The sequence below is a fragment of the Cynocephalus volans genome, chromosome 2 (assembly GCF_027409185.1).
Source record: "Cynocephalus volans isolate mCynVol1 chromosome 2, mCynVol1.pri, whole genome shotgun sequence".
Taxonomy (NCBI): Eukaryota; Metazoa; Chordata; class Mammalia; order Dermoptera; family Cynocephalidae; genus Cynocephalus; species Cynocephalus volans.
In genome coordinates this window covers 77,557,299-77,583,140 of record NC_084461.1, presented here as the reverse complement: position 1 = coordinate 77,583,140, position 25,842 = coordinate 77,557,299, and the positions used below count along the sequence as shown (strand labels likewise).

The 25,842-nt window shown below is 36.4% G+C and overlaps 1 protein-coding gene across 1 annotated transcript in view; it reads right to left on the bottom strand.

The window, feature by feature from the left end:
* POLR3G (RNA polymerase III subunit G) overlaps window positions 1–25,842 on the bottom strand; it is a 42,178-nt gene that overhangs the window by 12,267 nt on the left and 4,069 nt on the right. Inside the window, exons 2-5 of the mRNA XM_063086206.1 lie at window positions 21,579–21,728; window positions 19,086–19,215; window positions 12,701–12,757; window positions 3,986–4,036 (exon numbers count right to left, since the gene is read on the bottom strand). Coding sequence (XP_062942276.1) covers window positions 3,986–4,036; window positions 12,701–12,757; window positions 19,086–19,215; window positions 21,579–21,695 — 355 coding nt within the window. The 5' untranslated portion in view covers window positions 21,696–21,728. The remainder of the gene's footprint in view (window positions 1–3,985; window positions 4,037–12,700; window positions 12,758–19,085; window positions 19,216–21,578; window positions 21,729–25,842) is intronic.

The window sequence follows — 25,842 nt, the reverse complement described above, 5'->3', positions numbered from 1 at the left end:
ACCTACAGAAAAAGATTTTTAGATTGTGGTAGATGACCCATAACTGATGGAATTATAATTTACTGTGTTATACCAAATTGTACCTTGGCTAGTCACTGAGTTCAGATCTCCCAAGTACACATATTAGTAAGGTTTGCTCAAACAAAAGTATCAGACTGAATGATGTATAACTTTCTCTGCCTCCCTTGAGGGCAAAGACTGTTTTATATGAACCGTAGTACATAAAATATAGCATTATAGATGAACAAAATCTCAATAAATATTACAATATTGATGCCAAAAAAAAAAATTACCTTAGAATGTAATTTACTTACATCATGATGTCTTTTTCTCTAAGGACTTTTTATCAAATTATTTAATTTCATAACACGTATGTCTGTTAAATGGATACTACAGAATATGATCTGGTAAATAAACTTATTAAAAGTTACTAATTTCTAAAAAAAAAAAAAAAAAAAGTTACTAATTTCTTAACCAAAAAGGTCAGTTGCAGACTCAAGTCCATTCAGCATTCTTTGCTACTTATCATTCTGTTTTACGTAATGCCTAATCTTTATATGTATGACTGGGGGAGAAGTGTCAAATGATCAAAATTGCTAAACGACTGTTCTAACTCCAAAACATTAACATGAACCTTTTTTCCATCTTTGACAAAATGTATGCATATATTTAGATTTTTTTGATTCTTTCAACACCTGCCAGTAGCTGGTTCTTCACAAAACAAATTTTTTCAGCCTTTGACTCTTTTGGTATTGTTAACTTTCATGTAAATTAGTAGAGGCCATCTTAAAAGTAGAATGCAAGCTTAATAGGAACAAAACACAAAAATTAAACAATACACAGTAAAAAATAACTACAGCAGAATGGGGCTGCCCAGTTAGCTCAGATGGTTAGAGGGTGGTATTACAACACCAAGATCAAGGGTTCAGATCCCCTTACTGGCCAGCTGCAAAATAAATAAATAAATAAAATAAATAAAAAAATTAGAACAGAATGGAAAAATAAAGTTTTGTTGTTGTTTTCTTTTTAACAAATGGAAATCCCGACTCACTGGAAGCTTTTACTAAGAATCAACGTATGTATGAAGCTCCAGGAATGAGCGGTCCTTGGGACATATTTGAAAACATTAGTTCTTCCAAAATGAACACATTCTTTTCAGCTCTTCAAAGTCTGCTACAGATTTGTGATCCACTGAGACATGACCAGAATCATTCACATACATGTATTTTATTATGACACGAATATATTTGCCCAATAAAAACCAAGGTTTTTTTTAACACAGTAAACTATCATAACTCTAAATATAATATTCTGTATTCAAACCAAATATTCTCCAATACTATGTCTTTTAAATAAAATAAAAATACTTCCACCTTAAATATATCTATGTAAAAACTTAACAAATTATATTTTTCAAATAGGTACGTTTTATTATATATCAATTATCCCTCATTAAAACTGTTAAAAAGGGACGGGAAAATTTCCTCTCTTCTCTTAGTTGCTAACTTCACTGTACATAACATCTCTGGTTACTTCTCTTTTCCACTCTTATTCTTCATAGCAAAATTCTCTAAAGACTCATCTGTGCTAGCTGTCTCCACTTCCTAAACTTCCATTTACTATTAACCCATTACAATCTGGGTTCAACCTCTGCAAATCTTTTAAAAAGCTCTCACTGAGGTCACCAATAACTGACATGTCAAAAATTGTTAACATTTTCCAATCCCATCTTACCTGACCTCTCAGCAGTATTCTTGAACCTTATTTAACATTTTGACCATGTTTCTGAAATACTATTCCTTTCTGAATACTCTTGTTTCTGTAACCCCAATCTCCTGGTTCTCTTCCTCGCTCTCTCTTTCAATGTCCTTTCTTTGTTGATTCAGTCTCCTCTCCCAGCCATTAAAATTTGGCATTCTTCCAAGCTCAGGCTTAGCCCCTTCTTCTAATTTTCTAATTTTGTCCTAGACAATCTCATCCTTTCTCACAGTCTCAATGATCCTATCTCTGCTGATGATTATCATCTCTGTTTTGAGATCCATTCCCCTACAACCAACAACATATTTGTGATATTCTGAAATATGTATTTGGTGTTGGTCCCTGTCTCCTGGCACACAACTCCTGAAATTCTTGGAATCTCCAAAGAGATGTGTCTTTTTGTATGCTAATGAGTTAACTGATGGCTGGCAGCCCCTAGGTAGCTTCAGGATGGGGGCTGGTCACCAGAAAGACCAAAGCAGGATCAGAGGGTTGGAGCTTTCAGCCCCACTCTGCAACCTTGAGGGAGGGGAAAGGGGCTGAAGGTTAAGCTGATCACCAATGACCAATGATTTACTCAATTAAGCCTACGTAGTGAAGCTTCCATAAAAACCCACAAGGACTGGGTCAGGGGTGCTTCTGGATAGCTGAGCATATGGAGGTGAAATGGAGAGTGGCACACCCAGGGAGGGCACGAAAGCTCCAAGCCCCTTTCTTCATACCTCGCCCTATGCTTCTCTTCATGTGCATCCTTCAAAATATCCTTTATAACAAACTGGTAAACCTAAGTGTTTCCTGTGTTCTGTGAGTCACTCTAGCAAATTAATCAAACCCAAGTTGTGGGAACCCAAAGTTGAAGCTAGTAGGTCAGAGGTTCTGTAGGTCTGGACTTGTTACAGGTATCTGAATAGGGGACAGTCTTGGGGGACTGAGCCCTCAACCTGTTATCTCCAGATGGACAGTGTCAGAAGCTCTAAAATCTCTCAGGAGCAAAGAAGTGCTTTTATACAAATTAATACTACAAATTAAAATTATGATTGTGGCTAATGAAATTAGAAAACCCAAAATGGTTTGGCAAGTCCTATTTTTATAAAAAAATGTATTTTAAGAACTTCCACAAAAACACCTCAGTCTTTCCTTGTTATAGTATAAAAATCTTTTCATCTTAGTTTCCAAAAGATTTATATTATTAATTAATTACAAGAAAAGAACTGGACTCTATTTTGATATTGGGAAAACAGGAAATTTATCCTTGAAAAAACCTGAAAATAGAAAAATAAAAAAAAAAAAAGTGGGATAGGGAGATAGCCTTTAAAAATTGTTTTAACATTGTTGTTTTTGATTACCTGAATATCTGAATGAGAAGACTCGCAGCTTGTGTCTGCTGCAGAATTAATTGATTGCTTGCTTGGTGTACAGGGGAAAAATCCACACACATTTGGTCACGGAGGTCTTCTGTGTTGTTTTTTCCCAGGAATATTCAACTGCTATTTTTATAACTCAAAGGAACCATAAATAACACCACTGAACTGAACTCAGGATTTTCCTTCACAAACCTGGTCTTTCTTCAGTGTCCCTCCCCTTTTCTCATCTTGGGAAACTCCTACTCATCCTTCGATCTTAACTCCAATTCATTTCTTCAAAGTACCTTTCCTGGACCTCCCAATGAGGACAGTGTGTTTTTGTTTAATGTTTTTACTCCATTTGACGACAAGCTCCATGAGGGCAAGGATTATTCCCACTTTGCTCACTGTTTTATCCCCCTCAGCACAGTGTCTGACAACAGTGTAGATACTCAACTATTCAGTAAATGGGATTGCTAAAGAACAAGGAAAAGGAAACATTCATTTTGGTATTTTTATATACAACATAAAGTTCTATTCTAACAGTTCCCCAATTTTAAAATCTTTTAGTTAATAACTTAGAATGCAGCCAGTATCATCATTATAAATATGCAGATATACAAACAAAAAGGTCTACTTAACTGAAAAGTCTTTCCTGGCACATCAAAATTCCACAATTATAAAAAGAACAATAACTAAACAAACAAAAAAAATCCAAGCAACAACAAAACACCAAGTATTAGCAAAATAATCAAAATGCCAAACATATTTTAAGAAAAAGCATTCAGAACATTGAGTGTAACTGTAGGTTGACAATTCCATATTAACAGAATTTAAGCAATAAACTTTTCCTACCCAAATTATTATTATATTAGTCAATGTACCTTTTTTGCATTTTTTCCTTGGCATCAACTCTCTTGGGAGTCTTCTCCAATCTGTGTAAACAAAAGAAGAGATATAAAAATTGCAGTTTTTTCTAGGAATCCGTGGCATTGGATATAGCCATTTAAAGAACACAACGACAGTTGACCATACAACGATAATAAAATTTCTTAGCATCTAACTGTACAGATTTAGCCTGAAACAAAACAAAACAAAATAGACAGTGATATATTTTTTCCTATAAAGAAAAAAAGTTCATTAAAATAGTTCTGAAATAGCAGTATAAAATTTGTTGGGAACAAAATCTCACAGTAATTGTTTGTGTGTGTTAGGATTACACCTATTATTTATTATTTAACTATTATTTATTATTTGACTACTTTGCATTTTGTAAATTTTTCGTAGTTGATGTATATTTCTTCTGTAATGAAGAATTTTTTTCCCAAGTTAAAGTATGTGACCACATTCCCAAAAGATGCAAAGTGAAATAAACAATTCTAATAATCATCTGAAAACTTTAAAATTAAAAATATAAATAGCTTGGAAAAAAAACTCCCTCCAATAAATGATTTTGCCTATATCAGCTAAATAATTCCTCTAAATTTTCTGTTTCTTTTAATTTTTAAGCATAAAGTTAAACAGAAAATTGAAGCAACAAAAAAATGGATTTAAAAATATTGCCTAATATAGAAACTTCAGTGCATTTGTACAAAAACACTTAATTCTCAAGTCATTTTAACTGAATAAATTTTGCTTTGAATGTATTCTAGTTTTTATAAACTACTCATAGAAGATCATTAAGAAGTATGTGAACAGAATCATTTGGGAGATGATTATTAATGAAATAGAAGAAATGAGAGACCTCAGAGAGAGTTTCCAGGGGGCCCCAACCTTACAAACAATCACCAATTGAAAAGACAGAGCACTAAAACCTGTGAAAGCGATAATGCTGTTAATGCCATTTTTGCTTTCATGTAAGGGCAGTTTCTATAAAACACCAAGGACAGAAACATAAAAGGAAAGTGAAATAAAATGAGGAAACCTAGTAGTAAATTCTAGTAATACCAGACAAGTGACCCCACAGGTCACTTCATTTCTATACCAAGGGTTTTCCATTTGCAAAATGAATGAGCTGAATGAGATTTCCCACCCTGTCTATATCCAAGGTAAAACTTTCGAATGTTGAAAACAAAATTCTTAGGTATGGCTCTGTTAAAAAGACATCTTAACAACTCAAAATAGTCTATCTCTTCTTGAAAGAAAGGAAGATCCCTGAGCTTGGCTTAAAATATCCTTAAAGAGTTTCTCAAGATGGCGGTGGCTGCCGCGGTTGGCGCGGAGTAGCTGAGGTGGAAAAGGCGGCTACTGGGCCTCAGGCAGCCGGGAAACTTGTGGTCTTTCCTCTTGCCATCTCTTAAGGGAGGACCGCTGCAGGTGGCCGGTCATGGGGGGTGACCGCCACTTTGCCCTCGGCAGGAGAGGCTGCCTCATTTACAGGCAACAGCTTTGAAGTGTGGAGCAGGAAAAGAACTGTTTCTTAGCTGCAAAAGTGAGTCCCTAAACAGGGAACATGGGGCCAGGGCTGCTGTGGATGCAGACAGGATCCCGGAGGCCAGAGCCACGCTGAAGGCGGCCAGCTGCACTATTTAGGATTCAAGGTTTCAGGCCAGCATAAAAGAAGATTCCTGGGAACGCCCGAGCCGCGCCACGGGACCGACTGAACAGCCCGAGGCGGCAGCGGCCGAGAACAGGGAAGGTGACAAACCAGAGGCAGAGAGTGAGCTCCCGACCTGGCAAAGCCCTGTGAGTGACCCCTGGCCCAGCCTTGCTTGGGGGGCTGACGCCCACCCGGCTTCCGCCTGCATCACTGGTTCACTCACCGCCCCGGGACTGCCTCCATTTTCCCAGGTGCTGGCAGCTCCGCCCGGCTCGGTTCCTCACTGAGCCTTCCCACTTGCTTGCCCCAGCGCGGGGCTTCCCGGGGCCTGCGGGCCGGCCCCCCCTCCCACTCCCTCCGCAGTTCTCTGGTGGGGCTGGTGGCGTAGGGCGTCCCCGGCCAGTGTTGGGAGGGCAAGGAAGTATGGGCGGGGCCGACTGTCACTCCACCACACCCTGGACTCTGGCCCACGGTAAACTTCCTGTTACTGGGAGGCAGATACCATCTCTGCGGCCACCTGTTTGGAAAAACGCCTAACCAATTTCTGGTTGGGAACAGTGTGGTAGGAGAGTTCCCAAGTCCGCTTGAACCTGCCAGAGAGCTGGCTGCAGGCGGGCACAAGACTTGGTCCATAGCGGGGGGATACAAAGGTGAACAAGTCCCGAGAGAGATCTACACAGTGTTACAAAGGCACCCAGAGCGACCGGTCGTCTGTGCCTACCAGAAACCTGGTAGACTTCCTGGGCGAGGCAGTGCCGAGCAGGGTCTTGAAGGTCCAGCTGATAGACGAGGGTTGCAGAAGACACGTCCCAGCCCAGCCCAGTGCGCACAGAGTGGGGAGACGTGCGGCCAGGGAGGTGGAGACTCGACAGAAACCACACAACCTGTGGGGTCGCCACTGCACGATCCAACAGCCTGGGCCAGAGCACACGGAACAGGGAGAAGTCCTGCCCGGGAAGTGAAAGCTCAACAGAGATCACACACCCTGTGGTACGTGATCCAGCAGCCCAGCAGAGTCCAAGCTGACAAGAAAGGTGGCTCCCCGGAGAGGCCCAAGACCCGAGGCAACCATACACACAAGGCACTAGAGGCCAACTGAGCAGTCATGGAGGTAGCCATACCAAACTGGCAACCACAGCAACATCTTAGTTAGTCAATAAGTCTCAAACCGGTGGACTGTGAAACCCCCTGCCACAATGAATAAACATCAAAAGAAAGATACCAGAAATACAAAAAATCAAGAAAGTACACTACCAAAAGTTAATAAATCTCAAACTCTAGATCCTATAGAACAAGAAGCCCTTGAAATGACTGACAAGGAATTTCGAGTGATAATTCTAAGGAAACTGAATGAGATACAAGAAAACTCAGCTAGACATCATGATGAAATGAGGAAAAGTATACAGGATCTGAAAGAGGAAATGTACAAGGAAATCAATGTCCTGAAAAAAAATGTAGCAGAACTTGCCGAACTGAAGAAGTTATTCAGTAAAATAAAAAACACAACGGAGAGTTTAACCAGCAGGCTTGTCAAAGTTGAAGAGAGAACCTCTGAACTTGAAGATGGGCTGTTTGAAATAACACAAGCAGACAAAAAGAAAGAAAAAAGAATCAAGGACATGGAAGAAAATCTGAGAGAGATATCAGACAACCTTAAGCGCTCAAATATCCGAGTCATGGGTATTCCAGGAGGGGAGGAAAATGGAGATTCCATTGAAAACATATTCAACAAAATAGTGGCAGAAAACTTCCCAGGGATAGGAAAAATCACAGATCTTCAAATCCAGGAAGCTCAACGATCTCCAAACGTATTCAACCCAAAAAGGCCTTCTCCAAGACATGTTATAGTCAAATTGGCAAAACTCAGAGACAAAGAGAGAATCTTAAAAGCTGCAAGAGAGAAGCGTCAAATCACCTATAAGGGAGCCCCAATCAGGCTAACATTAGACTTGTCATCACAAACCCTAAAAGCTAGAAAGCAATGGGATGATATATTCAAAATACTAAAAGACAACGATTGCCAGCCAAGAATACTCTACCCTGCAAGGCTATCCTTCCGAAATGAAGGGCAAATAGTATATTTCTCAGACAAACAAAAACTGCGGGAGTTCACTACCACACGACCACCCTTACAAGAAATCCTCAAGGGAGTACTGGGTTTGGTTCCTGAAAAATAACTACCACTGCCATAAAAACCCAAGAAAAATCAATACCCACTAGTATAATAAAAATGGCATTCATGAAGAGAAAACAAGCAAACAAAAATGCTATCTACAACCTAAGGAACCAACAAACACAGAAACCAAACAGTAAATCAGAAAGCAAGGAACAAAAGACACCTAAGACAACCAAACAACCAATAAAAGGCTAGGAATAAATCAATACCTTTCAATAACAACTCTTAATGTAAAAGGCTTAAATTCCCCAATCAAAAGACACAGACTGGCTGACTGGATCAAAAAGGAGGACCCAACTATATGCTGCCTTCAAGAGACCCACCTCACCCATAAAGATTCACATAGACTAAGAGTGAAAGGATGGAAAAAGATTTACCATGCAAACAGAAAAGAAAAACGAGCTGGAGTAGCTATTCTTATATCTGACAAAATAGACTTTAAACTAAAAACCATAAAAAGAGACAATGAGGGACACTACCTAATGATAAAAGGATTGATCCATCAAGAAGACATAACAATCATAACTATGTACGCACCCAATGTTGGAGCAGCCAGATTTATAAAACAAACTCTATTAGACCTAAAGAAGGAAATAGACACTAATACCATAATAGCAGGGGACCTGAACACCCCACTGTCAATATTAGACAGATCATCTAGGCAAAGAATCAGTACAGAAACACAAGATCTAAACAAGACTCTAGACCAATTGGAATTGGCAGATATCTACAGAACATTCCACCCAACAACCTCAGAATATTCATTCTTCTCATCAGCACATGGATCATTCTCCAGGATAGATCACATATTAGGTCACAAATCAAGTCTCAATAAATTCAAAAAAATTGGAATCATCCCATGTATTTTCTCAGACCACAATGGATTAAAACTAGAAGTTAATAACAAACGATACTCTGGAAACTATACAAACACATGGAAATTAAACAGCATTCTACTTAATGACATATGGGTCCAAGAAGAAATCAAGCAGGAAATCAAAAAATTTATTGAAACTAATGAAAACAATGATACATCATACCAAAACCTGTGGGATACTGCAAAAGCAGTATTGAGGGGAAAATTTATTGCATTAAATGCTTACTTCAGAAGAATGGAAAGATGGCAAGTGAACAACCTAACGCTTCTCCTTAAAGAACTAGAAAAACAAGAACAATCCAAACCTAAAGTTAGCAGACGGAAAAAAATCATTAAGAGCAGAGCAGAACTGAATGAAATTGAAAACCAAAAAACAATTCAAAAGATCAATGACTCAAAACGTTGGTTTTTTGAAAAGATAAATAAAATTGACAAACCATTAGCATGGCTAACAAAAAAAAGAAGAGAGAAGACTCAAATAACAAAAATTAAAAATGAAAAAGGCAGTATTACAACTGATTCATCTGAAATACAAGGAATCATTCGAGACTATTATAAACAACTATACGCTAACAAATTTGAAAATCTGGAGGAAATGGATAAATTTCTGGACACACACAAGCTCCCAAAACTGAAACATGAAGACGTAGAAAATTTGAACAGACCAATAACAATAAAGGAGATTGAAGCTGTTATCAGAAGGCTCCCAACAAAGAAAAGCCCAGGACCAGATGGATTCACAGCAGAATTTTACCAAACATTCAAAGAGGACTTGACACCGATTCTTTACAAACTATTCCAAAAGATCGAAACGGCGCAAATCTCCAAAACTCATTCTATGAAGCAAACATCATCCTGATACCAAAACCAGGTAAAGATATAACCCAAAAAGAAAACTACAGGCCGATATCCTTGATGAATATAGATGCAAAAATCCTCACTAAAATACTAGCAAACAGAATACAGCAACACATACGTAAAATTATTCACCATGATCAAGTGGGATTCATCCCAGGGATGCAAGGTTGGTTCAACATACGCAAATCAATAAATGTGATACACCATATCAATAAACTCAAACACAAGGACCATATGATCATCTCTATAGATGCTGAAAAAGCATTTGATAAAGTTCAGCACTCATTCATGACAAAGACCCTCTATAAGTTAGGTATAGAGGGAAAGTATCTCAACATAATTAAAACCATATATGACAAACCCACTGCCAATATCATCCTGAATGGGGAAAAGCTGAAAGCTTTTCCTTTAAGAACAGGCACTAGACAAGGATGCCCACTCTCACCACTCCTATTCAACATAGTGTTGGAAGTACTAGCCAGAGCAATCAGAGAAGAGAAGGAAATAAAGGGCATCCAGATTGGAAAAGATGAAGTCAAACTGTCCCTGTTTGCAGATGACATGATCCTATATATCGAACAGCCTAAAACCTCTACAAAAAAACTATTGGAATTGATAAATGATTTCAGCACAGTAGCAGGATACAAAATCAACACACAAAAATCAGTAGCATTTCTTTTCTCCAATAGTGAACATGCAGAACAAGAAATCAAGAAAGCCTGCCCATTTACAATAGCCACCAAAAAAATAAAATACTTAGGAATTGAGTTAACCAAGGAGGTGAAAAATCTCTATAATGAGAACTACAAACCACTGCTGAGAGAAATTAGAGAGGATACAAGAAGATGGAAAGATATCCCATGCTCTTGGATTGGAAGAATCAACATAGTGAAAATGTCCATACTACCCAAAGTGATATACAAATTCAATGCAATCCCCATCAAAATTCCAAAGACATTTTTCTCAGAAATGAAAAAACTATCCAGACATTTATATGGAACAATAAAAGACCACGCATAGCCAAAGCAATGCTGAGCAAAAAAAATAAAGCTGGAGGCATAACACTACCTGACTTTAAGCTATACTACAAAGCTATAATAACCAAAACAGTATGGTACTGGCATAAAAACAGACACACTGATCAATGGAATAGAATAGAGAATCCAGAAATCAACCCACACACTTACTGCCATCTGATCTTTGACAAAGGCACCAAGCCTATTCACTGGGGAAGGGACTGCCTCTTCAGCAAATGGTGCTGGGATAACTGGATATCCATATGCAGGAGAATGAAACTAGATCCATACCTCTCACCATATACTAAAATCAACTCAAAATGGACTAAGGATTTAAATATACACCCTGAAACAATAAAACTTCTTAAAGAAAACATAGGAGAAACACTTCAAGAAATAGGACTGGACCCAGACTTCATGAATACGACCCCAAAAGCATGGGCAACCAAAGGAAAAATAAACCAATGGGATTATATCAAACTAAAAAGCTTCTGCACAGCAAAAGAAACAATTAACAGAGTTAAAAGACAACCAACAGAGTGGGAGAAAATATTTGCAAAATATACATCTGACAAAGGATTAATATCCAGAATATATAAGGAACTCAAACAACTTTACAAGAAGAAAACAAGCAACCCAATTAAAAAATGGGCAAAAGAGCTAAGTAGGCATTTCTCTAAGGAAGATATACAAATGGCCAACAGACATATGAAAAAATGCTCAACATCACTCAGTATCTGGGAAATGCAAATCAAAACCACACTGAGATACCCTCTAACCCCAGTTAGGATGGCTAAAATCCAAAAGACCCTGAACGATAAATGCTGGCGAGGTTGCGGAGAAAAAGGAACTCTCATACATTGTTGGTGGGACTGCAAAATGGTGCAGCCTCTATGGAAAATGGTATGGAGGTTCCTCAAACAATTGCAGATAGATCTACCATATGACCCAGCTATCCCACTGTTGGGAATATACCCAGAGGAATGGAAATCATCAAGTCGAAGGTATACCTGTTTCCCAATGTTCATCGCAGCACTCTTTACAATAGCCAAGAGTTGGAACCAGCCCAAATGTCCATCATCCGATGAGTGGATACGGAAAATGTGGTACATCTACACAATGGAATACTACTCAGCTATAAAAACGAATGAAATACTGCCATTTGCAACAACATGGATGGACCTTGAGAGAATTATATTAAGTGAAACAAGTCAGGCACAGAAAGAGAAATACCACATGTTCTCACTTATTGGTGGGAGCTAAAAATTAATATATAAATTCACACACACACACACACACACACACACACACAAATAAAACCGGGGGTGGGGGAAGAAGATATAACAACCACAATTACTTGATGTTTATACGACAAGCAAACAGAAAGGACATTGTTGTGGGGGAGGGGGGAGGGAGGAGGGAGGGAGGTTTTGGTGATGGGGAGCAATAATCAGCCACAATGTATATTGACAAAATAAAAATTTTTAAAAAATTAAATAAATAAATAAATAAATAAATAAAAATAAATAAATAAATAAAAAATAAAAAATAAAATATCCTTAACACTAGATATTTGCTTTCTCCTCAATAGATCTAAAATCTCTCAGGAGGAAAGAAGTGGTTTTTGGTACTACAAATTAAAATTATGACTGTGGCTAATTTAATTAGATAATCCACAATGGTTTGGCAAGTCCTATTTTATAAAAAATGTATTTTAAGAACTTCTATGAAAACACTTTAGTCCTTCCTTGTTATAGTATAAAAATCTTTTCATCTTTTTTGACCAAAGATTTATATTATTAATTAATTACAGGAAAAGAGCCAGACTCTATTTTCCTATTGTGACAATGGAAAATTTATCCCCCCCAAAATGGAGTAAGGAGATAGCCTTTTAAAATGATTTTAACGGGCCGAGCCCGTGGCGCACTCGGGAGAGTGCTGCGCTGGGAGCGCGGCGACGCTCCCGCCGCGGGTTCGGATCCTATATAAGAATGACCAGTGCACTCACTGGCTGAGTGCCGGTCACGAAAAAACGACAAACAAAATAAAAAAAATAAAATAAAATAAAATAAAATAAAATTAAAAAAAAAAAAAAAAAAAAAATGATTTTAACATTGTTTGTTTTGTAATTACCTGGTATCCATTCTTCTTTGTATACCTTCATATATCTTTTACTATATCGTTCAATATCTAGGTGAAAAAAAGAATAAAGAATTAATTAGAAAAATCAAGAATAAATGTGAACTTCAGCCATTCCTATAAAATAATTAAAAACACCACATAAAATCTTTTATTTCACATACTGTCAGCCCTTTATATCCTCAACCAATCACAACTGAAAATATTAAATAAATAAGTCTAAAGTAACAATACACGAATAAAAAAAACAAATAAAAAACACAGTGTAATAACTGTTTACATAGGATTTACATTGTATTAGGTATTGTAAGTGATCTAGAGATGATTTACATACGGGAGGATGTCCATAAGTTACATGCAAATACTATGCCATTTTATATCAGGGACTTGAGCATCCTCGGATTTTGGTATCCACGGGGGTCCTGGAACCAATCCCCACATACACTGAGGGACTACTGTAGAGGGAATTTCTTACATTTCTACCTAATGTGTTCCTAAACACATAATGAAAAGTTCAATGAGAATGACATGCTTAAGAAGCAGCTGGATATGACCGGCTAAGGACGAACAGAGACTTAAACCTCAATTATAGTTCTTAGAATCCAATAACCTGAGTCAGATCATCAAGCTACCTCATACAAGCATATAGAGCAGGGAGGTCTACAGAGCATCTTCTACTCTATTCTTGCTAACGCTGACCCTGGTGTAACTGGGATACATTAAGTATCTAACGGTGTATGGGGGGGGAGGGGCTGTTTGCTCACCTCCAGCACTTAATACACACACAATTATTCCATTAGGCTCTTCAGTGAGCTCCTTTTCATACCCACTGGAGAGGGGAATGAGGAAAAGGATAGAAGCAGGCAAGGTTGGACTTGGTGAGGGGTTACCTGTTGGGGGCATGAATGAGCAAGCTGCAAGCCTTCCTACAACTACTAACTCTCCCTACACACCTCCTCCCCCTGCTTGCTAAAACTAGTAGAGCCATAACTGTGGCTCTTGCTTCTGATTTGTCCCCCTTGCCACTAGAAACACCCTTGATGAGGGCCCAAACCCTTTCCTGGTTAGTACAAGTTGGCAAGCAACACCATCACACAATAGCTTGAAACCATGGTTCAACATAAAAGATGGTTTAGGTTAGCCACAAAAAGAGAAGGTAATACAAAAGATGAATATATAAAAATCAAGGGACAAATATTTAATGATTTTTCTTCTATGTCAAGCAAATATTTCCAAATAATACAACCATATGTTAGAAAAAGATAACTAAAATAAATAGATCAGAGACCAAGAGATATTTAACTTTCTAGGCTTTTCTAGGTATTTAACTGTTTGAAATTTACCCAAATTTCAGGTCAAATGTGTAACTAATCTTGCCCTCAAGTTTTTCACCTTTAAAAAGAGGTCAGCACCAGGTTTTTCATTACAATGACTACATTTTTAGAATTTTCTCCAAGACAAATTCAATGTTTTGAAAAATTTTAATCCTCAGTGTACCAGGAAAAACAGTCTTTACCATTCATTATCTGGGTCCAGTGGACCAGTTTTCCTATTTTTAAAATATCTTTAATCTACTTTCCAATAATTTATAGAAGAGTAAGAGATACTGAAAACCAACTATTGGAACCCAATTGAAAAGGGACAAAGAATTTGAATAGGCATTTAACCAAAGAAGATACACAAATGACAAACAAGTATACGATGTTCAACATCACTAGTCACTAGAGAAATTCAAATCAAAACCACAATGACATACCACTGTACACCCACTAGGAATGGCTGGAATCAAAAAGACAATAACAAGTCTTGGCCAGGATATGGAGAAACTGGAACCCTCACATATTGTTGATGGAAATGTAAAATGGTACAGCCACTTTAGAAAACAGTTTGACAGTTCCTCAAAATGTTAAATATAGAGTTACTATATGATCCTAGGTATATAACTGTATTAGTCCATTTTCTGTTGTTCATACAGATTACCTGAAACTGGGTAATTTATAAGAAAATTTAATTTATTTTTTACAGTTTTGAAGGCTGGGAAGTCCAAGGTACAGGGTACACATCTGGTGAGGGTCTTCTGGGTGGTGACTCTTTACAGTAATGCAGGGGTGTCACATGGTAAGAATGGCAAGAGAGCTTTAATGTGCTCACTTGCTCTCCTTATAAAGCCACCAGCAGCCCTCCTGTAACAACTCACTAAACCATTAATCCATTCCTCCATGAATGGATTAATCCATTCATGACACTATGGTCCTCACAATTCAATTACCTCTTGAAGGGCCCACCTTTCAACACTGCCATAGTCTGATTTCCTACCCTCTTAACACTGTTACAATGGGCATCAAGCTTCAATAAGTTGGGGGCACATTCAACCCACAGCAATATCCAATAGAAATGAAAACATAAGTCCACACAAAATGTGTATATGAATGTTCATAGCAGCACTATCCATACAGCCCCAAAGGGGACTGACCCAAATGTCCATTGAGTGATGAGTGGATAAGCAAAATATGATATATCCATACAATGAAATATTATTCGGCCATAAAAAGCAATGAAGCACTGATACATACTATTACCACGGACGAACCTTGAAAATATTATGCTATGTTTAAGAAGTCAGTCACAAAAGGACACATATAAGTCCATTTATATGAAATGTCCAGAACAGATAAATTCCTAGAGACAGAGAGCAGATCAGTGGTTGCCATGAGCTCACAGAGGAGAGAGTGGGGAGTGACTACTCATGGGTATGAAATTTCTTTTCAGGATGATCAAAGTGTTCTGAAAATTAGATAGTACTTTGGTTGTACAACTCTATGACTACTCTAAAAGTCACTGAATTGTACACTTTAAACAGTAAAGTACATATGTGAATTATATCTTGATAAAGCTATTATTAAAAAAGAAAAAGCAACTATTCGAAATCTTACTAAGAAATTGAGTGTAGCAAATCCAAATTTATATTCCATGTTTTACTGGTTTTGAAGGTAAATTCACCCAAAATGGGCAACATCCTTTGAATGCAGCTAACTGTGCATCAGGGGTCCTGCACAAATCTAGATTTAGTATATTGTGCAAAAAACCCTGTATTTTGTATATCCTGATTCCAGATTTCAAATACATCTTTAATAGGCTCTAACTGATCATTACTTCCGGCTCTTTTTCTCACATTTACATCATCTGAACAACTCAGATTGCAAATGTGTTCTAATACGTTCTAGCTTATCATTACTTCCAGTTCTTCTTGTAGTTGCATAATCAAAATGCAGTTCTTTAAAAAACTTTGAAGGCTAATACTTTTGTTGAAGAGACAATAGCCCAGCTATCTTCTTTGCTCTATACTTGCAGAACATTTTCGTTATTAAATTTATGATCACCCACTAACATGATCAAGCCAATAAATTGTTTCATTTCTACCTAACATATTTTCTTTTAGTCATCTGCCTTTGCCTTTACCTTCAGCATCTGTCCAGTTACAAACCACATCAAATAAATTTCAGTGCACAAATATCATAAAAGAAAAAAATACACTCACATGTCATTTTGTCACTGGGATATTCCAAGTTCTTATTACAAAGTATTATGTGATGAGGTCCTTTTCAAAGATTAACTATATGAGAATAGCATATTTCCTTTTTTAATACTTAGAGATACATTGTTTACTCATTGATTCCTGAATTTGAGAAAATTCATCTAAGATGCTATCATCTGTACACTCATACTCTTTGATATTTTGCTTTTTCTAATCAATTTCACCATTATCATTAGTGCCCATAGAAATGCTATCTCTTTGCATTCATCTTCTGATTCATCTAAGAACTGTGAAATATCTTCCTGTCAGTTTTCTTTGCCATTTTGGGCAGAAAACAAAAATTTTTGAATTCTCAATTGTATTCAATGAAAGCTAAAATAAAACAAATACAAAGATGAAAGTCTCTGTAGACTTCTTTTATATCTTCTTAAAAACTGATGCAATACTTTGAACAATAGGAAAATTATGAATGATGTAATAGTGATGATTTGTTTCAATACTGCACCATCCTTCTATGCAATTTCATCATTCTTCGATTTTTAATATTTTAGTCTTTTTTTTCAGCATAGTGGAGAATATTTGATAAATAATGATAAAATAATATCTACAATGATGAAAGAGCAAGGCAGTTCAAGACATAAGAAAAAGACCACTCAGAATCCATAATGTATTTTAGGTTTATAAAAAGGTCTAACGGGCCAATATAGTTAATGCTAAGATAAAATGAGGTGATTTTTTTTTTTCTCTGTTCTCGGAAGAAGACCTCTATGAAAGAACAAAAGCTATAAATATCAATCACAAATAGTAAGAACTTTTCAAAAAGAAAGTCAAAAAATAAATTGGGTCTTATGGACCCTGATGTTAAAGCAAGAATTAATAAGCCAAATTCCATTTTTTCAATAACAGACCTGGCCATATTGCAGATAAATGTATAATTCCCATTAAGCTTTTGAAGATCTGAAAATGGCTTACAGAACCATCGCCAGTGTCGAGATCCTGTTTCTACCTCTGAGGACCCTGTCGTTCAGGAACCTGAGCTAGGAACCACTGGAGCAGATGATCTCTGTGTTCCCTTGTGGCTAAAATTCATTAAAATAATATTCATTGGTGATTTTCCTTTACTACAAAAATAATACATTTCATTGCAAACAAAATACTGATCATTTCTATAATAATTCCACCTGGAAAACATTACAAACAAACTTCAAAGACATCACAACGTGACATATTTATTCTGTTCCCTCAGTTCTTTATGACAGATTTCAATGACCTGAGCCAGCCACTTGACTATCAGAAAGTCTTAAGATGTCTCACCCTAATTGTTTGATAGTGGTCTCACATAATCCTAGTCTCACATAAATGCTTTAATGATTTGATAAACTTTTAAATTAGACATGTACTTTAACAACCACCACATTCAGTTAAGTAAATCTGTCCCAAAATCTATAGAAAAGACTGATTGTAAAAGGACTAAAATATACCTTGCCCTATTATTTTTTCTAATAAGAATGAACATTCATCAGTTCATTTGGCTTTGCTCTTTTAAATCTTTAAAATGAGAGCTTTAATTTCATTTTTGAACTCAAATAGATGAAAGAATGCAATATAATCATGAAAGTAAAAAAATTCACTATTTTTGAGGTTAAAATATCTCTTATCAAACCATTATAAAATTTCAAGTAGCTATGTTTTGAAAATTAAATGGACTTGTCTAAAATGCTTCCTATAATTATGAGCACAAGTAAGATCGCTATATGACTTTCTTTTTGACTCTTAGCCAATTCTAAGTCTTCTAGAGACAGCAAAAAGGAATACATTTCTAATATTAATGGAATGAAATGCTACTATATGAATTTCTCGTGTTTTAAGGATGTTGTTTTGAGAAATCAAAGATGATACTGATTTCCAGAATTTCAACAATCAAGGGCAGAAACTAAAAATCAATATAGTTCTGTGCTAAATAGCTACTCAGGAATGGGTTCCCTTCCTCTAAAACCACTTCCCACTTCCGGTCCAAGACTGTCAAGTCTTCTCCTACTCTAATTTCTCCTCTCTGTCCTTAGCGTCACCAATGAATACATATTTTATATTTTCTATCATATCAGTACATAAATGGTAAACCAAAAATGTCAAGGCTTTTAAAACTTTTAACCTAAATTTAAATAATCAGACATGCATAAAGATTTATATATTGGGGGGGGTCTTCAAAAAGTTCATGGAAGGATTTGTATTATCTTTTAACTCAATTTTTCCACAAACTTTTTGAAGTACCGTCGTATGATGATAGTGATCACAGTATTACACATTTGAGCAAAAAACTGGAAACAAGCTTAAGTCTAATAGCAGGAAATTTGATACAATGGATGTTATATACAAAGAATGAAATATCACATAGTCATTAAAACTCATACTTTCCAAGAATAATAAGGATATGTGATAATGCTAATATACGGCTGAGTAAAAAAAAAAAAGGAAGATACAAAGTAATATGAACCCAACAATGTAAAGAGAACATATACACAGAAGAAAAAATCCGGATATACAATAAAATATTAATAGTATTTCTCTAGACATAAGCATGGGTAATTTTTACTTTTAGAAAATTTTTTTCTCCTAATTTTCACAGAACATATAAAACATCTACTGTGAAAGATATTTTTAAAAATAAAACATCAAAAAGTTTAAAGTATTTTTTGTTAAATCAACAGAAAATACGTCTTTTAAGGTAGTTGATAATCTCTGATACGACTGAATCGATCAGTACTAAATGATCACACATCTTGTGCTTAAACATTGTTTCATCTATATACATTAAACAACATAATCAAAAAGTCCAATACACACCTTGTTTTTCTTCAGGTGTGTCAATAAAAGAAGGCATTCTTTTCATTGTTTCTCTCAACTCCTGTTTCAAGGCCAGTATATAATCTTCACCTTCTCCCGTTTTTAGTGGCACTGGTTTATAATCTATATCCTATTTAAATTAAGAGACAAACGTTTTTTAAATAAAATATTTTAATATACTTTTGTATATATTCTACAAAACATCAATTTTATTGAAAAACTATGTTTCCTAGGCACTAAGTTTTATAATCAACTTAAAAGATGTTGAACTTCTGTAATCTAACCTTTTGGCACATTTCCTGCTTTGCTCTTATTTTAGAGGTAGGAAAGATACATAATTTTCCTATTGGCCCTAAGAACTATACTGATAATCATTTTACTAAATAGTCTGTTGACTAATCTAATTCCATATTTTAAAAACCAATGCACCCAAATGAGAGCAAATTACTTTAGTTTCCTATTAACCTCAACCGTGGTGGTGTTATGGGTGGGAGCAGTAGCATATGAAAAAAAAAGCAGCTATCATTTAGCAAGTGGCTACTATGACTAGTATTCAATATCCATTATCTCATTTTAAATATTACCAATACTTCCTCTTTTACAATGAAGAAATTAAGAAGTGAACAATTTGTAAGCCCATATGAGTAAATGGCAAAGCAGGAGTTTGAAGCTACGTTTCAATTTAGAAAAATTACACATACACACATATTTATACATATATATTCATTATAAAGTGGGTTCCAGGGGCCATGGTGAAGACATTTCTGGTTTCAGAGGATAAGGATGGGGTACAGTTTCAAAATCTGACTCAGAATGTATTCATTCATTCTATAGCTATTTATTGAGTGTCTATTATAAACCAGACATGGTTAGATAACAGGAGATACCATAATGAACTAGCCAAAGTCCCTGCCCAAATGGTAGAGGAGAAAACCATAACATATAAGTAAACAAATGAGGTGATGTACAATCTCACATAGTGATAAGTGACACGAATAACAAACGAAGGAAGGTACAAGGAGAAAGACTGACAGAGCACATGGAGGTTGGAGGGGGCCCATCTACATGGGCTAAGCACACAGGGCCTCTTGGGGAAGTCACAATTGAGCAGAGATATGGATAAAATCAGGAAGCCATTCATGCAAAGATTGGAGAACAGATGGTTCCACTAGGAAACTCCCAGGGGCAAAGGCCTGAGGGAACAGGGAGGCCAGCACAGTTGGGGAATGAGAAGGACAGTGGTAGGAAAAGGGTCAGAGAGACATCAGAAAGGCCAGTCAGGCAGAGCCTTTTAGCCAGTAGTAAAGAATTTTAATTTTGTTCCAAGTATGAAACAATACCATGTACTAACATTCCCAGAGTCTATCAGCAATCTCTTCACATATGGAGAAGAGCTTGTTTTAAAAGAAATCACTGTAAAGTGATATTACGCCTATACCTGAGATATTTGTCTTTTTTTAGGCTGCACTTACTATCAAAAAGGAAAAATATCAAGAGCCAAGACTCCCAATGTGAGACATCGAGATCCCAAATACATGTGTCCAGGGCCCTCTACATATATAAATCCTCCAACAAAGGATTTTCTCTTTTGAAATAGGAAAAGGATTCCTGAGGGAAGGGTATCTAATTATTTGTGATTTTTCATTTTTTATACCATAGCATATGCCCATCTGAAAATGTAAGCTTAAACTTTAAACTAAATATAAAGTGAAAAAATACCCATTATGCCAATTAAGCTTGCAGCACACTTACTAAATTTAAAAGCAATACTAAATGTAGTAGAAATGATTATAGTTTGAGAAACAGTAACAAAATTCAAAATGATCTTAATAGGGCTGAGCCCGTGGCGCACTCGGTAGCGTGCTGCGCTAGCAGCGCGGCAACGCTTCCCGCCGCGGGTTCGGATCCTATATAAGAATGACCGGTGCACTCCCTGGCTGAGCGCCGGTCACGAAAAACAAACAAACAAACAAAAAAAAACAAAATGATCTTAATAAAATAAGGAAATAAGCAAAAAAAAAAAAAAAATCAATGGGAAAAAAGGCCAAGTGGTATACTAAGGAAAAAAATTAAATTCTATACATACAAGATGAGAAGAAAATCAAGTGAAAATATGATAGAGTAGGGTCTGAGAACCACTGTAAAACCTAACTTGACTTTTAAAAATATTACTTTGATATTGAAATATATCAATAACAGTAATAGCGGAGGCAAGAATTGAAAATAATAATTCTTTGGTTCACATAGCACTGAGTATATTCATGGAAAGGCGCATAGTGTTTTGTGTTCTGTATTTTAAGAAAACGGTCTGAAAATAAGAAAAAGTTTAGGGAAGAACAATGCAAATATTTAATTAAAGATCAGTGAAACACACTTTTATTTTCTTATACTTGAGCATATCATAATACTACATGTTCAAGTCCTACATAGAATTTTAATTTTCTCTGAAACATGAAGAAACACACTGTGAGAATCAGCTATAAATGCACTTACAGGAAATAGTGGGGGTGGTTTCGATACTACATCAGGTAACTTTTCACCTTTGCTAAATCCAACGGCCTCAATATTAAAGGTATAAGCAGCACGTCCTCTTCCTTTATTCCCAGCCATCAGAACTCGTTATAACAGAAGAGTGGGCCAATTCTGAAAGATATTATTAATGATTAAGATTTATTGGATCACATAAAAAAGGTAACCAACATTTTAAAGCAAAATGTAAAACTCTACTGCTCAAGTAGCATGACCGATTTAAAACACTTTTTGAAATCAGTACATGTGAAGAAATGAACATGTGACAGTTGATTGTTGAACCCCTCACACCTACAGCCACATTTGCCAGGTTAGATGATGATGGACTCAACTCCCTCCCCCAGGTGCTGGCGGGCTGACCCTGGGTCTCCTTTCACATGCTGCCCCGACCACTGCACAGCTAGCTCCGACCACTGCACAGCCAGCCCATGCAATTCTCTCCATCTCCTCTGTGGTTTGGCAACAGGATCTCAGACATAAAAGTGTGGACAAGAAAAGGTGTAGCTGATGAGGAGAGAACATCTTGCTTTTTCATATCAACTTGAAAACTCTCACAAGTCATATATATTTTTTAAAACTTTAAATGATTTATTTATCCTAGAATTGAGTGTTAGGAAGGATCCTTGAGATCTAGTCCAAATTTACAAATGGGAATGGGATCAGTAAGACTCTGAAAGTCTGTCCAAGCTAAAATAAATAAATAAATAAAAAGTTCAGAGAAAAATAGCTAAAACAGTTAAATTAAAGGTACAATCAACCTGTACTGTCTGCAACTTTGGGGACACTAGTGATTTCACATACTCAAGTCTTGTATTGAACTTCTGAATCGCCCAAAACATGAATGAGGATGCTATAATATGAGAACTGAGCTGGCAATGTATTAACAACAGGGATCACTACACAAGGGCTTTTTGAATAGAACTCTGCAATCAACTGTAGTAATGACTATAATGCACATTCTTTACATCTTTGTCCCACTAATAATATTGAGTATCATTTCCCTGTGAGCCCAAGAGAGCAATGATATGTCTATCGGACCGCTCGGGGGAGACAAGGAATGGCTTTCATTCCTGCCCCCTCAGCTCCGTGGCATTTCTGATCTAGTCACTTGCCCTCCATTCAAAATTACACAAGTCACACACTTCACACAGCTGCTGGACTCTTCACCAGAATTTCCTGCCAGGATAAAAAGGTCATTAATGTTACTCCTCTTAATTTTGCCACATTAATAGTGAAGGAACATCTCCTAAGACTTGAAAAGGGGCTACTTCATTGTATCTTTTTGATTGTCTACAATTTGAATATATGAGTACTTTGGACCAAAATCCCAGTGTCCTTTATCACAGGTAACACTACAAAGCAAGCAGTTCTCAACACTGGCTGCCATTAGAATCACTTGAGTAGCTTAAAAAACTAGAGAACTGGTTCTCAAAGAGTGCTGTTTGCAGCTGCAGCACCTGGGAACTTGTTTGAAATGCAAAATAGTACAGACCCACCACAGACCTAAAGAAAAAAAACTCTGGGGGCAGGTCCAGCAATTCATGTTTTAAGAAGCCCTCCAGGTAATTCTTTTGCATGCTAAAGTTTGTGAATCACTAAACTGAAGCGAGGTGATCAAATCAAGATTTCCTGGGGTGAGGATGAATGAGAGTAGTTTTCAAAGCTTCCCAGGTCATTCTATTAAGCAGTAAGTGTTGAGAGTACTGGGAGAACTGCTCTGGTGGAAGTCTTAGCGACTAAGTAATAATAGTTGGGTTAAAACACACGTATAGAATCAGGTGCTTTGTAGGTCCCATCCTAAAGTTTGAAATCACACAAATTATTCTCAGTGATTTAAAGAAATTTACCTTAAAGGTGAAATGACTGTAACTGCTAGAAATCTAAGTGGCACTCAGGATGTGACAGTGTGACCTTTTAATTCACAAGGATCGAATAGCAGTACAAAGGCACTGCACTTTTAAAGGTCCAATGATTGGCAAGTTTAATGTCCTTATACATTTAAGCCTCTGTGTACACATTCAGAATCAAATCATACATTCAACATCTTTCTGTGATGAAATATTGTTTCCTCTTTTCTGTGAATTTCTCAAATCTGATAGCATTTGATTTGATATAATGGCTGATACTGAGAACATTTTCAGATATGATTTTACATTTTTCATTTTGTAAATTCTTCCTTACATCCCTCCATATTTGAAAGCTTTCCTTCATAACTGCTTGAACATTAAAAGTTGATTTTATCATTATCTTTAACATTACCATTTTAAACTACAACTCTGCCTTTTTTTTTACTCACATATATAAAAGTAGAGAGAACAGTATAATAAACCACCATGTACCTACCACTCAGCTTCAACAATTATCAATATATGACTAATTTTATTTTATCTATACTCTCCCACTCCCATGCCTCAGATTATTTTAAACTCTTCATCATGTATGTATCTTCTCTGACAGTTAAGGGCTTTTAAAAAAAAAAATCACAATAATGTCACATCTAAAATTTTAACAAATAATTTTTTACTATCATCTTATATACAATCAGACCTCAGTTATCACAAAAATGTTTTTACAGTTAGTTTGTTCAAGTCAAAATACAAAAAATCCACACATGACATTTGACTGATGTATCTTTTAAACCTCCTTTAAACTATTATAGTACCCCCTCTTTTTTTTTCTTACTGTCAAAGAAGATAGGTCATTGTCCTGTAGGATGCTTCTTAAACTCTAAGGTACAAGCAAGTTACTTAGGAATCTTGTTAAAATGCAGATTCTGATTCAGTTGGCCTTGGGTGGGGCCTAAGACTGCATTTCTTTTAAGCTCTCAGGAGGCATCTCAGTAGGTATGTGCAGACCACATTTTCAGAGTACAAATTCTACAAATTCCCATATTCTGGATATGACTAATAGCATAGGTGACACATGGTTTAACATATTCCTCTATCACTGTATTTCCAATAAACAGGTGGACTAGAGGCTTACTCAGATTTGGGTTTGATTTTTTTGCAAAAATACTTAAAAGAAATGCTGTGTTTTTCCTACTGCATCACATCAAAATGCAGATGAAGTCTCTTTCTTCCTGACGATCAGGCTAGTCAGTAGGTTCAGGTGCCATCAGTCTGTTTCATTTAAAGTGCCCATCAGTTTTCTCCTAATGATCTGAGTAGCCATTGATGATTGTTGCCTAGATATTATTCCATTATGGACTGCAAAAATGGTGATACACAAATTTTATCAATCTGTCTGTTCTATTAATTGCAATTCTACCAGGGATCAATTTCCCTAATTCACTATTTAGTCCCCTTGAAACAAAATTCATATAGGAAATGTACTTATTTTAATAACAAAGCTCATTCCATCTGTCCACACTAAAAGAGGGGGAAAATATCCAAATGGCCTTGTTTCAATTGCTGAGTCATTAAAGCATATGCTAAACCTCCAGAAAACAGGTCTCCCAAGTATGAAAACTGCTGAGCAGAACAGCTCACACCTTTATTCTAAGAAACAATTGCAGGAGCCCAGCAAGCATAGTCAAAACTACTGGGCTGCAATCAGTCCAGGATTTGTCATTAATTAAAGATTAAGAACAATTCTAGGCATACAGTTTACCAAGCTTGCCTGATGATGAAAATTAACCAGAGGGTTTGTTAAACATAAGATTCCCAGATGACCCTCAAGTCCTCAAACCTACTAACTCAGAATCTTTGGAGGTGGGCCCTGGGAAAGTTTGGAAAAATCCTAAAAAGAGAGTACTGTAAAAGTATACTTTGAAAAGTTCATGGAAAAATAGAATTAAAAGATAACACAAATCTTTCTACGAACTTTTTGAAGTGCTTGTATATCATGTAGCATTGCTTGATGGAGTATCCCTTGAGAAATATCAAACTCTGCTGACTAAATCTCTGTTTTTAATCAAGCAATCTTTGGGTATATAAATTGATATCAAAAGTGAATGTACTGCCTTTGGCAGAAAAAACAATCTTAGTTCTTGAAACACACAGAATAACTCCATGGCATTCCAGCTTCCAAACTCATCAAAATCATCAGGGGAACTGAGTCAGTTCCCCTGTATCCAGAGGGGCTGGCAAATTCATTTTCTTCTCTTGCAAAGCTAACATTTAGTCCCTGGACCCTGGTAACTGTATCATGGAAGAAATGGCTCACAAGTGAGGCCTAAGCATCACTCTTCAAAATCCTTTAAGTTGATTCAACCACTGCCTTGTTCCTT